The sequence below is a fragment of the Tasmannia lanceolata genome, unplaced genomic scaffold (genome assembly GCF_043159265.1).
Source record: "Tasmannia lanceolata isolate RefF3 unplaced genomic scaffold, GAP_Taslan_0.1 ptg000020l, whole genome shotgun sequence".
Classification (NCBI taxonomy): domain Eukaryota; kingdom Viridiplantae; phylum Streptophyta; class Magnoliopsida; order Canellales; family Winteraceae; genus Tasmannia; species Tasmannia lanceolata.
In genome coordinates this window covers 14,877,352-14,890,720 of record NW_027518697.1, presented here as the reverse complement: position 1 = coordinate 14,890,720, position 13,369 = coordinate 14,877,352, and the positions used below count along the sequence as shown (strand labels likewise).

The window sequence follows — 13,369 nt, the reverse complement described above, 5'->3', positions numbered from 1 at the left end:
AGGTGGAATTATCAACATGACCCATGCTTTTCAGAAATTATCAACGAGGGACAAAAGAGGTCTTGTCATTAAAGCTGGACAAAAATGCCCTTTTTTAAAGCAACACGCTTTGTTTTCTACTTTTCCCTCTTCTCTCTTCTTTCCCTCTTTTTTTTTTTACTTTTTCATTTTCAACTTTGTTTTTTTTACATTACCAGTCATCTTCTTCATCATTTAGCCACCATTGGAGGCGGGAAAACTCAAAAATTTGAAACGTGAGTTCATTCCCATCTATCTCTCAATATCTAGGTTTTGTTTTTCATTTGTTTTAGGGTTTTGCATTTCTCATTCTCCCTTTCAATGGAGGATGAGGAAGATGAATCGTACGGTAGAAAGAAAAAAATGTGAAAATGAACGAGTGAAAAAACAACAGGAAGTAAAAACGTGTTCATAAGGGACTTGATAAGCCCATTCGGAATTTGGTAACCCCATTTTGATACTGGATAACCCCAACCCCATAGACTTGAAAACCCCCTTCCAAAACTCCAATACCCTTGGGCAATTTTATGGGACTTGATAAGCCCATTCGTAAATTGGTAACCCCATTTTGATATTAGATAACCCCAATCCCAAATACTTGAAAACCCCCTTCCAAAACTCTAGGACCCTCAGCCAATTTTCAGGGACTTGATAAGCCCATTTGGAAATTGGTAACCCCATTTTGATACTTGATAACCCCAATCCTAGAGACTTGAAAACCCCCTTCCAAAACTCCAGTATCCTCGGCTAATTTTCAAGAACTTGATAAGTCCATTCAGAAATTGGTAACCCCATTTTTTATACTTGATAACCCCAATCCCGGAGACTTGAAAACCCTCTTCCAAAACTCTAGTACCCCCGGCCAATTTTTAAGCACTTGATAAGCCCATTCGAAAATTAGTAACCCTACTTTTGAGAGTTACTAACTCCCTTCCAGAGAGTTGATAAAACCCTTCTGCTACAAAACCCCCTGCTTATAGGGACTCTTCTAATGGCATTACAATTCTGCTCATGATAGAAATAACAAAAGAAATGGATGTTGTTTTCATTAAATGTGCTTCATGTGTTACATCCCAATTTGTGTATTACAAAAAAAAAAAATTTAAGTAAATTAAAAAATGTGTAGCCATCCATTCATGTTATACATTAACTTTTTCTTATACAACCACTTGTCTTCTAAAAAAGTGAGTAAAGCCATCCATGCATTATCTCCGGAACTCACTCTAAAAAACAAATCGCTTAAACCCTAAACAAGATAAATTAGAAACAGAGAAATGAAAATAGTGCAAAACCCTAAAAAAAGAAAGAAAAAGAAAACCTAAATACAAAGAGATAGATGGTAAGAACTCAACATTCAAGTTTTCAAAATTTGCCAGCAACAATGGTGGCTGAACAAGGAGGAAAATGACTAGGAGGGTAAAAAATAAAAAAAGGTGATAATGGAAAAGTAAAAGAAGAGGGAAGAAGGAAAATACAAGGTCAAAATGTGTTGTAAATGCCAAAGGGCATTTTCGTCCAGCTTTTACTGACAAGACCTCTTTTGTCCCCTGTTGATAATTTTTGAAAAGCATGGGTCCTTTTGATAATTTTGCCTAATGTTTGTCCCCCATTGGTAATTGATCATAAAATCAATACACGCGTATACACCATCAATCTATATATACACCCTCCATTTATTTCTTCCGTGAGGTCTAGGGTTCGAATCCAATCCCCTTCAAAAAAAAAAAGTCTCTCTCTCTCTCTCTCTCTCTCAAATTCCCTTTCCATTTTTTCTAGGGTTAGGTTTCAGATCAAAATTACAGTAAAATCTTTCAAATCCCCTTTCAATTTTTTTCTCATCTTTCTCTCGCTCTTCAAATCCCAACCTCAAATAAGCGGATCGAGCAGTTCTATCTTTTCTAGGGTTAGGGTTTATTCAGATCCCTTTTTTCCTTATTCGTTTTTCAATCGAACCTCCTTTACGATTGGGGGTTTGATATGGGTGCCGAAGGAGATTCCGGTGACGGGAGTAATTCTGGCGGTGTCGCAACCGTCCACGTCCGATGCTCGAACGGTTCGAAATTTTCCGTTCAGACGAGTCTCGACTCTACTGTTGGAGATTTTAAGATTCTTCTTGTTGGGAATTGTGAGGTCCCGGCCGAGCAGCAGAGATTGATCTATAAAGGTCGGATCTTGAAGGACGATCAAAGTCTCGAAAGCTATGGTATGCCTCGATATCAGTTTTTTATCTTTATTTGGCTAATGTGTTAGAAACAAATTTTGTTAGGGTTTTGGTTGGTTTTGTTAAATTGGGGTTTTCGGTTGTTTAATTGGTATGTTCTTTATGCGTTGTTGTTGTTTAATTGTCGTTTGATACATTGAATGGTGAAGAAATGTTAGAATGGGGATTGCTTCTGTTAGTATTTGTTCTATGCAGATTTCATAATCCTTGTTTGTTTGTTTGTTGATCTGGTGTTTGCTTTTTATTCTAGTCGTTGGGAACTGTTGGGAATACAAATTTCTTATTTTTTTCTCTCTCTTTGAACTTACCGTGTTTCAAGATTTCTGTTAGGTACCTAATCAACACGCAAAAGCTCGAGAGCTGATGGAACACTTTAGGCTAGGACCTTTAAACCTGTCGCATACCAGGCTGGGTCCCACCTAGGCACATACCTAGGCAGGCCCCCACTCAGGACAGTAACATTGCACCACGTTTCCACATCCACCGTCCTCGGCGGCCCACTCTGTGACGGCTTTAACTCTGGCCTTTTTTTTTCTTTTTTTTTTCCAGGTGGCCGTTTCCACATGTCGCCCCTTCTGTGGTGGCCCACTCTGTGGCAACTTCACTTTGGCTTTTTTATTGGGTAGTCCTCTCCACAGTTCACCCGTTCCGTGACTCGAACATGGGATGTGGTGGCTGCTCTGATACCAAATGTTAGGTACCTAACCAATACGCCAAAAGCCGTGGAGCTTATGGAACGCTTAGGCTAGGCTCTTTAAAGTTTAAACTTGTCCCATGTCAGGTTGGTCCTACCTAGTCCCATACCTGGGCAAGCCCCCACTCAGGACCGTAACAATTTCCAAGAAAATTCACTCATTTGCATAATGCATATGCACATTTTTTCTTCGCGTGGTTGTTATATGGACATATTGATATTGTTTTGCATTTAGCCTGTATATGTATTTTCAATTGTTAAAGAGCAGTATAAATATACGAAGTTAGAAACTATATTTTTCATAACTCGTATAGTGATGCTGGATATTTCAATGAAATTGATATAAAAATTGCTCAAATAATTTCAAATGGTTCTGCACTCCATTCAATCATTGTACATTATTTTCTTATGTTTAGTTTTTAAAATAAGAATTCATCTTAGAAATTGGTAAGTTCACAAGTATTCCCTAAATAAAAGCCACATGAAAATAGTTATAGAAAGCCAAAGATTTCATTGAGGTTGTTGCAATTGTGTTGGGGTGGTGCTGTGTTTTTCCCTTTTTACTCCTCTAGATCTCACTAGAATACTCAACGAGTTTGATTGTTGATGTTGAAGAAACTGATGCCATGAATTGGTAACTCAACTTTCGCAAATCTAGAGTTTTTGGAATTCACGTTGGGATGGCAATGCTTCAGGGCTTGGTGGGCACTATGGGTTGCAAAATTGGCACTATGCCTTCGACAACCTGGGGTTTCCTTTAGGAGTTTGCAGATCAAAGAAACCGTCTTGGGATCATAGTGTGGAGAGGGTAAGGTAAACAAAAGATTGGATACTTGGAAGCGCAATTTAGTATCAAAAGGTGGAACAATCACTCTTATTAAGTCAATTTATCCAATATGCCAATTTATCAAATGTCTATCTTTAAAGTTTCTATAAGCATTGCTAAGAGGTTGGAGCAAATCCAGAGAAGGTTCCTTTGGGGAGGATCTGATGAGAAGAAAGGAATCCCTTTGGTGAATTGGGAAATGGTGTGCAATTCTAGAAAAGGACCCCGGCTTGGTATATGAAAGATAAAGGAGATGAACATGGCTCTGTTGGGAAAATGACTATGGGGATTTGGATGTGAAGGAAATCAGCTATGGGTAAAAGTTATCAAAAGCAAATATGGTTCAACTTCGGGTAATTGGGAATCACGTGATGCCTTTAGACATAAAAGCCTAGCCTCATGGAGAGATATAGCAAGGTTACGGCATTTGTTCGATGAAGGGAAATTTTTTAGAATTTATTCCAGAGATTGAATCAGATTTTGGCTTGACAAGTTGGTGCTCTCATCTTCCCCTCGAAAATCTTTTTCCTGATCTGTTTGCTATGGCTGCATCTAAAGAAGCATTTGTGAAGGAGTACATGGACAAAACGCCAATGGTTTGGTTTGGAGGCCGATTTTAAGGAGGAATTTCATGTTCATTTCTTTGAACATGAAATTCCTTCAATATCGAGGCTGCTAGGACTGCTTGGAGAAGGCTATGTAAAACAGTTTGGGGAGAGTAAAAGGGTATGGCCGTATGGTTATGGAACTCATCAGGGGACTTTTTGGTAAATTCATTTTACACCCATCTTGCTTCTAGTCCTGATTCCTCCAGAGTAGCTAGAGTATGGACAATCGAGGCACCCCTAGGGTGGCGACTTTTGGGCGTGCGGCCCTTCTGGAGCAGATTCAGACTGTTGATTTTTTGAGGAAGCGGCAGATTCTAATAGTTGATCACTGTGCTTTATGTGTGGAAGTTGGAGAATCTGTTAATTATATTTTCATCCATTGCAAAGTCGCGAGGGAAGTTTGGAGTAAGATCTTGTCTAGATTTGGCATTGCTTGGGTATTTCGTTCCAATTTGTTGGATCTCTTTCTTTGCTGGCGTTTGGCCCCTTGGAAGAAAAAAGGAAAGATTCTATGGAATTTATCCCTTTTAGCTACTATTTGGGTATTATGGAAAGAGAGGAATGCTAGACTTTTTAAAGGCCTCTCTAAGGGATCCCTTTTCCTTTATTGGAAAGTGGTTGCTTTGGTGGTCTCTTTGGCTAAAACTCTCCCTACCTTTAAATTTGTATCTGCGTATGATCTTTGGAATGGCTGGAGGGAGGTGTGTTGCAAAGGGGAGGTGCAGACGAAGTATGTTCAGGAGTGGGGGCCTCCACCTTTGAGTTTTTGGAAACTCAACTTTGATGGATCTAGTTTGGGGAACCCTGGCCCATCTGGGGTGGGGGAGTTCTAAGATATGAAGTACGGGAGGTGATCTGGGCCTTCGGTGGCCCCATTGGTGTTACATATTCCAATGAATCTGAGGTTATGGCGGTGCACCAAGGCTTTAAATTGCTAGATAAAAATTGCCTCGATAAAGTGATTGTTGAAGGGGATTCTTTGAATGTGATCCGTTGGTCATCTCCGTCCTTGTCCTTGGAGATTTGCTTGGTACTTTGATGAAATTCAAGATGGGGGGGGGGGGGGGGGGGGGCGCTCAAGTATTGTATTTCAGCATCGTTCTGCAAATGGGGTGGCTGATAAACTCGCTAGAGAGGAGTAGAGAAGGAAGAGTTGGAACTTTATGATTTTCTGCCCCCTTGATTCTTTGTTTGTTTGTCCTTTTACCTTTAGCGTTGTATTATAGTTTTGATGTATCTACTTCTTTGACACGTTGTATTATAGTTTTGATGTATCTACTTTTTTGACCATCTCGGTCTATTTTAATGAATACATTTTACTATTAAAAAAAATAAAAAAAGAAACTGAAGTGTAAGATTCCGTGCCTATGCTTTCCACTTCCTATGTTTAACTTGGTGGTATAGGAGCATGTTCTGTCATCCTTGCGTAAGGTTCAAGGGTTAAAGAAGAGAGAAGAAGGAAGAAGAAATAAGAAAATAAAATAGGGGTTTCTTTCTTTAAAAAAAAAGGGTAAGATAGGGATACTTTTAAAGTCTCAGGTAGCAGATATATTATGGTTTTCTAATAGTTCTGTTTGTGTAGTGTTTTGAGTTTTTAAGGGTTCTTAGATCTTGGGCTGAGATTAAATTAAGGATTAGAGTTACTCGACTGGTTTAAACATTTTTTCCTTTAATATGATTTTATTATTTTTGATGATCGAACACGAGTTTCTTCTTTTCTTTCCATTAAGTTTGGTGATTAACAACCCCTCCTGGATCGATTTACAAGTTCTACATAGAATGTTAATGTAGTTGGATGGTATGATACTGTCCTTTATTTCATATAATCTTTTCTGCCTATTTTTTATTGCTTTTAAGATTCCCTGCATCAATATTACAGGTGCTTTTGATCCCTATAAATTCATTTTTTTAATGGTATAAATTCATATTTTTTATTAGCCATGGCTGGACAAAGCATGCATTATAGTCCACTTCTCATTGTGCGCTTAAATAAGCACCAAAGGTATAAACTTGTTTTGGATTTAGTTCACCAAGTAGGTTGTTTGAGGTGGGAATTTGATCTCTTGTGATGAGGATAGGCTGGTAAAGTTGGTCTTGCAGCCACAACCTCTCCCATGGTTGTTAAGACCCAATTGAGTAGTGGTTACAATATTATACGCTGAGGATCTACTTAATAAACTTAAGGGACGTGTAGAAGTTGTTCTTTAGACTTGTATGGGATGCAGAAAATGGGAATCGATTTTAAGAGTGTTCAAGGCACGAGCTCCTAAACAAGGAGGCAACAAAAATGATCAATTGTCTTAATTTTACCCTGGAATACTATCCACCCACTCAAACATGCGAATTCTGGGTGGGGCCGAAATGCTCCTAACTCTGGACAACTGCAGCGAAGGAGAGCAAGAAGCATGCGGAGATAGAAAGAATCGTGAAGATTCCAGAGGAGTTCAAGTTCCAGACCCTTTTGTCTCTTCTGGATTTCCCATTGTAATAGGTCTCCAAAAGATGAGTTAGGAAAGCAATCCTATCAACTTCCCAATCAAAAAAGTTATGCCTAAAACCGATTTTCCAAGACACACTATCTCCTTCCCTCATGAAACAGTCCTTCACGAAAGCTTCTTTGTTCAAGGTCGCTCTAAAAAGATCAGGAAAAAGGGCTAGAAGGGGCACCTCTAAACACAATTTATCATGACAGAATTTAACTCTGCCCCATTGTAGACGTTTGATCTGGATACCTTCCAAGAATTTGTGCTATTGTCTCGGAATATCCTTCCATATAGCCAAGCTTGTGAATCTATATTTATCATTAGAGATCCAATTATCGGAGCAGATCCCTTACTTACTTTCAATTACCTTAGTCCAAAGATGAGTCCTTTCTTCACCGAATCTCCACAACCATTTTTCAAGCAGTGCTTTGTTTACATTTCTCAATTTGTGAATCCCAAGCTTCTCAGCTTTGAAGGTTTGCTCACTTCCTCCCAACTGACTAAATGCATCTTCTTCTTGTCATCTACACCTCCCCACCGAAAGTTCCTTCCAATCTGTTCAATTCTTTTAATCATGCTAGTCCGGCATCTAAACAGTGAAATGTGATAAATGAGGATATTGGCTAGCACTGCTTTGATTAAAGTGATTCTTCCCTCGAGATACAGGATTTCGCTTCTTCGTTGATAGCTCGAGCCTAATCTTTGAAAGATACTCCCTTCCATATATCCGTCCTACATCAAATTTGTATTAGAGCCTAGGTTAGTGTTCATTTCCTGTCTTCGGGTTTCCATTGGATGCCGACACTTAGCGGTCTTGATTACCACTTGAGTCTGATGGAACCTGATCGATTAGTTGAGTTGTTGGAAGGCTTAAACGTCAAATTTGAAAGGTTTCGGTCTTATCTGGATTGTGTGGATCGTGACCTTCTTAGAAAGCGTGGTCACGTGACCCGCTTAGAAATAAAAAAAGAGGTGTGCCCAAGGGAGAAATTGGAGAGGGGGGGGGGGGTTTGTTTTGACTAAAGGTCATGTAAGATAAGGGAACTTACCTTATTTGAGTTGTATAAAAAATGAAAGTGAATGTTTTCTCTAACCTCACGAAAGGAGAAACAGAAACAGACGTAACACCTTGGAGCTAGGGATACGTGCGCAAAAGGTGCCGAGAAGGAGGGTGCGGCGGCGGTGCGGTGCGGAACCGACGGCGCGCGGCGGACAAAGATGGTGGCGATTCATGGCCCGATCGGTGTGTTGGACTTGAAACAAAACACTCGGACAGATCTTTGAAGGCTTTGCGGCTTGATCAGAAGTTGCGCTTCGATCTTCCGAGGTTTGGATCTTTCGCTATGATACCAAACTGATGTAGGACCGAGAAGAGACATCGAAGAATAAGAGAAGAAGAAGAACAAGAGAAGAAGATAAGTGGAAGAATAGAGGAGAAAGAGGGGGAGCAGGAGGAAGAAGAAGAATAGAGGAGAGGAGAAAATTAGAGGGAAGAAATCTTTATTCATCAAACGCTAATAATCTCTAATATATGAGGCCTATATATAGGCAATGGAAATAAAATTCCAGGAAAAATAAAAGCCCTAAAGACTAAAACATGGAAATAAAAGTCCTAGAACCTAAATAACACAAAAATAAAATCCTAGAAGTCCTAATGAGCAAATATGCCTCTTATTGGGCCTACAATCCGCTTCACTACCGTCGCTGATGATTCGACACCCACAAACTAATCTTTCCTTTGCCCAACCCAGCCTCGTAGGATTGATTATATTGGATCATATTGGATCAGGACGACAACTTTTCGACCCAATGAACGGCACGATTGAGCCCACATTCCTTGCTAGTTCTCCAGACTGGGATGCACCAGAGCCAACTGATCCCATCACCATCTCCGGATCCGTCGAAAAAAATCTGTATTGGAACCCTCGCTAAAGCTCAGGGATGAGACTTGCCCTTGCTGCAGGCACCTGTCATCAACTCCCAGTCGATTTTTTTTCGGTATTGGAATCCGTTGATTTTTTTGGGTATTGGAACCCTCGCTAAAGCTCAGGGATGAGACTCGCCCTTGCTGCTGGCACCTGTCATCAACTCCCCGCGGTGAATGGCATACAATACCTGTCTCGTCTTGGATTCTCAGCCACCCTCAAGTGTTCCCCAAACTCCCCACTAATGCTGATAAAGTACCAGTGGTATTCATACGCACCAACGATCTAAGGAAAGGCCAATTCTCCCCATGAAGATTTGGGCCCTAGTGCATTCCATGCTAGCCCCCTCCGCCTCCATTTCATTTTACAGATTCGTCCCGAACAAACTGTCCAACGGTTCCATTGTCAACTTGGCCCACACGTGAAGTGGAATACCAATGAACCTTACCCATATGGTCTCCATCTCAGTGTTGTATGCGGTGTTCAGCAGAAGCTAACCTCCGAAGGCCCGACCCCCATTCTTCAGATGTCGTTGGCTTGCACATCAGATTCAAACCAGAATACTATTTCATTCCGATTCAATTTCCTCTGCTTGCCAAGTTTAGGGATGTCTCAGAACCATCTTGCCCACTCATGGATTTCTTCTACTTTTCAAACGTCTTTCTTAACCTCCCCGGTGAGACAAGATTTCAGGATCATCGCTCCTTTCCACTTCTTTCCCAGACACGATAACTGCTTGATAGTCTTCCTCCTCTGACTTAGAAAGCAATCCATTTCCTGGCCAACCTTGTTCTAAATCAAAGCTTTGGCTCTTCGATGTTTCCTTGCCCCCTTCCCTTGACCATGTTTCCCGAAGCACCATCTACACCGTGTTCTTCTATTGAAATTGTGATACCCACACAATTTGCACATCCAATCTCCTGGTAAAACCTGGATGTGACTTGGTGGAGGTTTGGAGCTGTTCTCATCTTTCTTTTTCCTTGTTCATGGCAATTCCTTTCCCGACCCTCTTCATCCATCTCCTGTTCTTGCAATATCACTGAGAGAGAACAATGTTCCCAAAAAAAAATGTTCCTGCTCAGTTGCCGGAATCTCCTCATGCCTTGTCTTTTCCTGTTAATTGGATTTCTTCTTGCATGTACATTGCCTTAGTTGGGTCATCCTCCAAAAAATCGACCGTGGTTTACAGTCTTGCCCCATATGAGAAATATTGTTCTGATAGAGTTAGAAATACGTATCTGGAAGGGAATATTAAAGATCAACCACTTATGATTATACATGGATATTTAAAATAGGTCAAAATATCTGTGCAGCTATGATAGAAATACCGGTACTTGGTGTGGCTTGATATTTATCCACCCTATCCCCTTTTTTTCTTGTAGTGATGGGTCTCTATCATTCTACTAAATGCTTTCTTTTTAACGGGATACTTATGTGTGTTTCTTTTTACTTGTCAGGTTTGCAGTCGGATCACACTGTTCATTTGGTCCGTGGTGTTGCACCATCTCCATTGCCTAACACTGCAAATGCAGCTAATGTTGGAGGTCCAAACAGTACTCCAGGTGTTGCATCGGGGGTCGGTTCCAATGATGGTGGGACCTTGGGAGGGCTTGGTCTTGGTGGCTCACTCTTTCCTGGGCTTGGTCTTAATGGACTTGGTGGCAGTGGAGCACCTGGTTTATTTGGGTCTGGTCTTCCAGAGTTTGAACAGGTGCAACAACAGCTAACTCAAAACCCCAATATCATGAGGGAAATAATGAACATGCCCGCCATCCAGAACCTTATGAATAACCCTGACTTGATGCGTAACTTGATTATGGCCAATCCACAAATGCGTGAAATCATTGATCGAAATCCAGACCTTGCACACATGCTTAACGATCCTAGCACCCTCCGACAGACTCTAGAAGCCGCAAGGAATCCTGAACTCATGCGGGAAATGATGCGTAACACTGACAGGGCTATGAGCAACATTGAATCTTCCCCAGAAGGATTTAACATGCTAAGGCGCATGTATGAAACCGTTCAGGAGCCTTTCCTTAATGCAACGACAATGGCAGGAGACACTGGAAGTGATTTGGGGTCAAACCCATTTGCAGCTCTCTTGGGTAACCAAGGTGCCAGAGATCGGGCACCAAACCCCTCAACCACCGGATCAGAAACAACAACAGGGTCTCCTGCTCCTAACACTAACCCTCTTCCCAACCCTTGGGGTAAGCTGTCACACTTTTCTGTATTTCATAGCTCAAGCAACTTTAGTTTCTGACGTGGAAGCCCGGAACCTTCTGGTCTTATTTTGTTAATCATGCAGGGGGGACACAGACAAACACCAATGCAAGGTCTAATCCTTCCGGGGACTCAAGGGCACCTGGCATTGCGGGCTTGGGTGGTGCAGGTCTCCCAGATTTAGAAAGAATGCTTGGTGGGTTGCAGGAATCCCCTGTCAATCAGGCCATGCAAAGTCCAGCCATGTCACAGATAATGCAAGGCATCCTCTCTAACCCTCAGTCTATGAACCAGGTAGTATCCAGCCACTTCTATAGAGCTGATATAGCGGAGCTTGAATTTGTCTCAAATGTTGACATTATTTATTATTTGCTAGCTTCTTGGACTCAATCCTCAACTGCGGGGCATGATGGATTCCAATCCCCAATTAAGAGAAATGATGCAAAACCCTGAATTTCTACGCCAGTTGACTTCCCCTGAGACGATGCAGGTAATATCAATTTAACAGAACAATCTGCAACCATTCCAAAAAAAAAAAAAAACAGGACAATCTGCAAGCATAAATCATCTCATATATTTTATTTAAATTTTTTTCTTCTTTTCCCACAGCAAGTAATGTCTTTACAGCAATCACTTCTATCCCAGCTAGGTCGGCAACAGTCAGCCCAGTAAGCACTCTTTGCTTCATTTCGCAAGCCGTCTTTTGTCCTTGTCTCTGCCTTCAATAATCTTTTTATATTGGCTTTTTGATCTGTCTTCTGCAGTGACCAAGGTCAGACTGGCGGTGGCACAGGTTGTTAAAACTGGGTTTCATTCAAATTTGTCTCATGTTTTTACCTAAAACCCAAAGGCTATTCTCATTATGTTTCAGTTACAGGTGCAACCAACAACAATATGGGATTGGAGTTATTGATGAACATGTTTGGTGGTCTTGGTGATGGCAGCCTCACCTTCCCCAACCCGCCCAATGGTTAACATTCTCTTATTCCCATCCACATATATTTTTAGAATAATGATATGATTACCCATTTTGGGACCGAGAGTGGAACCAAACAAATAGCCTCTTCACAGTTATCAATCTTGTTCCTCTTTTTTTTAACCCTTTTCCCCTAAAATGGCAAAACTACCCCTCCAATTCCATGTGGCATGTGGGGATTTGTTCAGTTCCACTCTCGTTCTCTGTATCAGCACTCATATTTTTTCCCACCTTTCTTTCTTCGTTTTTTTTTCATACTCTACTAAACTACTCCTTTCCTTTGCTTCTTTAGAACCACCAGAACAACTATACGCAACTCAGCTGTCACAGCTTCAAGAGATGGGTTTCTTCGACACCCAAGAGAACATCCGCGCACTGAGTGCTACTGCTGGGAATGTCCACGCGGCAGTTGAGCGCCTCCTTGGCAATCCCGGTCAGTAGATTTTTTATCACTCAATATTTTCTGCTATAATGTTTACTCCGTGACGCTCATGTGTTCCTGTAAGATTAATCGGCTCCCACCTGTGTCTATCAAATTAAAGACAGCAAAACCCGCACACTATCGGCTTCCATTTTGATCATGAAATAAGTATTTTATATGGTAAGAGCTGTGAAACTTTTGGGGTGGCTATTTATTGTTCGGCATTTAGGGCTCTCTATTGAGATATCTGAAGACCAGTTATTTTGTAAATACACACACCTCTGATACTTCTTTAAGCTTGTCTTGTGAATTGTTTGCCAAATTTACGATCACTTCTGGTGTTTACAGCAATGGTGCAGGAACTTGAAATTACATAAATTAACTGTGTAAATAATGGGAAAATTTAATAAAAATCACAAGCGGTGAGAAGAACAGCAGCAGTAATAGAATATAAAATCATAAAAAAAGGGAGAAAATTTACACTGGTGATTGGTAAATGTGATAACGTTATAAAGGACCAGTGGAGTGATAGGGAGAAGTGGCAGGTCTTATGGGTGGATTGACAGTATCAAACTTCACTGCCCCCTGTTCTACACCTGCATCTGGTGTGCCGCTTAGATAAAATCATCACTAGTTTGGAAATCTTTTCACTAGTTTGAAGATTTATCCCAAAAGTAAGGCCATGTGTTGCAGTAGTTTATCCTGAGTTTTGTTTCCAAATTTTTAGCCACTTCACCTGCCTTACCGTCGTCTCACCACTTGCAGACACTAGTTTATCATATATATATAAAAAAAAGAAAAAATTCATGGTAGCCAAGCGCGCCCTAGGTATGTTTGGGCTCGGAGAGCAGTGGAATATGAAGTCAAGAGGGAGGAGACAGGCATCGGATTTGTCTGGAATTAACTTATAGAATAGTGGTAAGTAGTGTTTGGTTGTGCGGCATAGACTCAGAGGGGCAGGGGAATAAGTA

The 13,369-nt window shown here is 41.0% G+C and overlaps 1 protein-coding gene across 2 annotated transcripts; it reads left to right on the top strand.

The window, feature by feature from the left end:
- Positions 1-1,716: 1,716 nt before the first annotated feature.
- On the top strand, positions 1,717-12,694 carry LOC143854413 (ubiquitin domain-containing protein DSK2a-like). Of its 2 annotated transcripts, none has more exons than XM_077364387.1 (8): positions 1,717-2,221; positions 10,233-10,988; positions 11,087-11,295; positions 11,378-11,491; positions 11,611-11,669; positions 11,766-11,794; positions 11,879-11,971; positions 12,270-12,694. In XM_077364387.1, exons 1-8 carry the CDS (start codon positions 1,996-1,998, stop codon positions 12,416-12,418), a joined length of 1,635 nt encoding a protein of 544 aa, XP_077220502.1. In that variant the 5' UTR covers positions 1,717-1,995; the 3' UTR covers positions 12,419-12,694. The 2 variants fall into 2 exon arrangements, with proteins under 2 accessions (XP_077220502.1, XP_077220501.1); XM_077364386.1 differs by having other exon boundaries at positions 11,873-11,971.
- The last annotated feature ends 675 nt before the right edge of the window (positions 12,695-13,369 follow it).

Excerpts from the sequence above, each read along its gene's own strand:
- LOC143854413 (XM_077364386.1), top strand. The coding sequence starts at position 1,996 with ATGGGTGCCGAAGGAGATTCCGGTGACGGGAGTAATTCTGGCGGTGTC. Across the intron at positions 10,989-11,086 it reads CCCTCTTCCCAACCCTTGGG|GGGGGACACAGACAAACACC; the intron begins GTAAGCTGTCAC and ends TTAATCATGCAG. Across the intron at positions 11,492-11,610 it reads CTTCCCCTGAGACGATGCAG|CAAGTAATGTCTTTACAGCA; the intron begins GTAATATCAATT and ends CTTTTCCCACAG.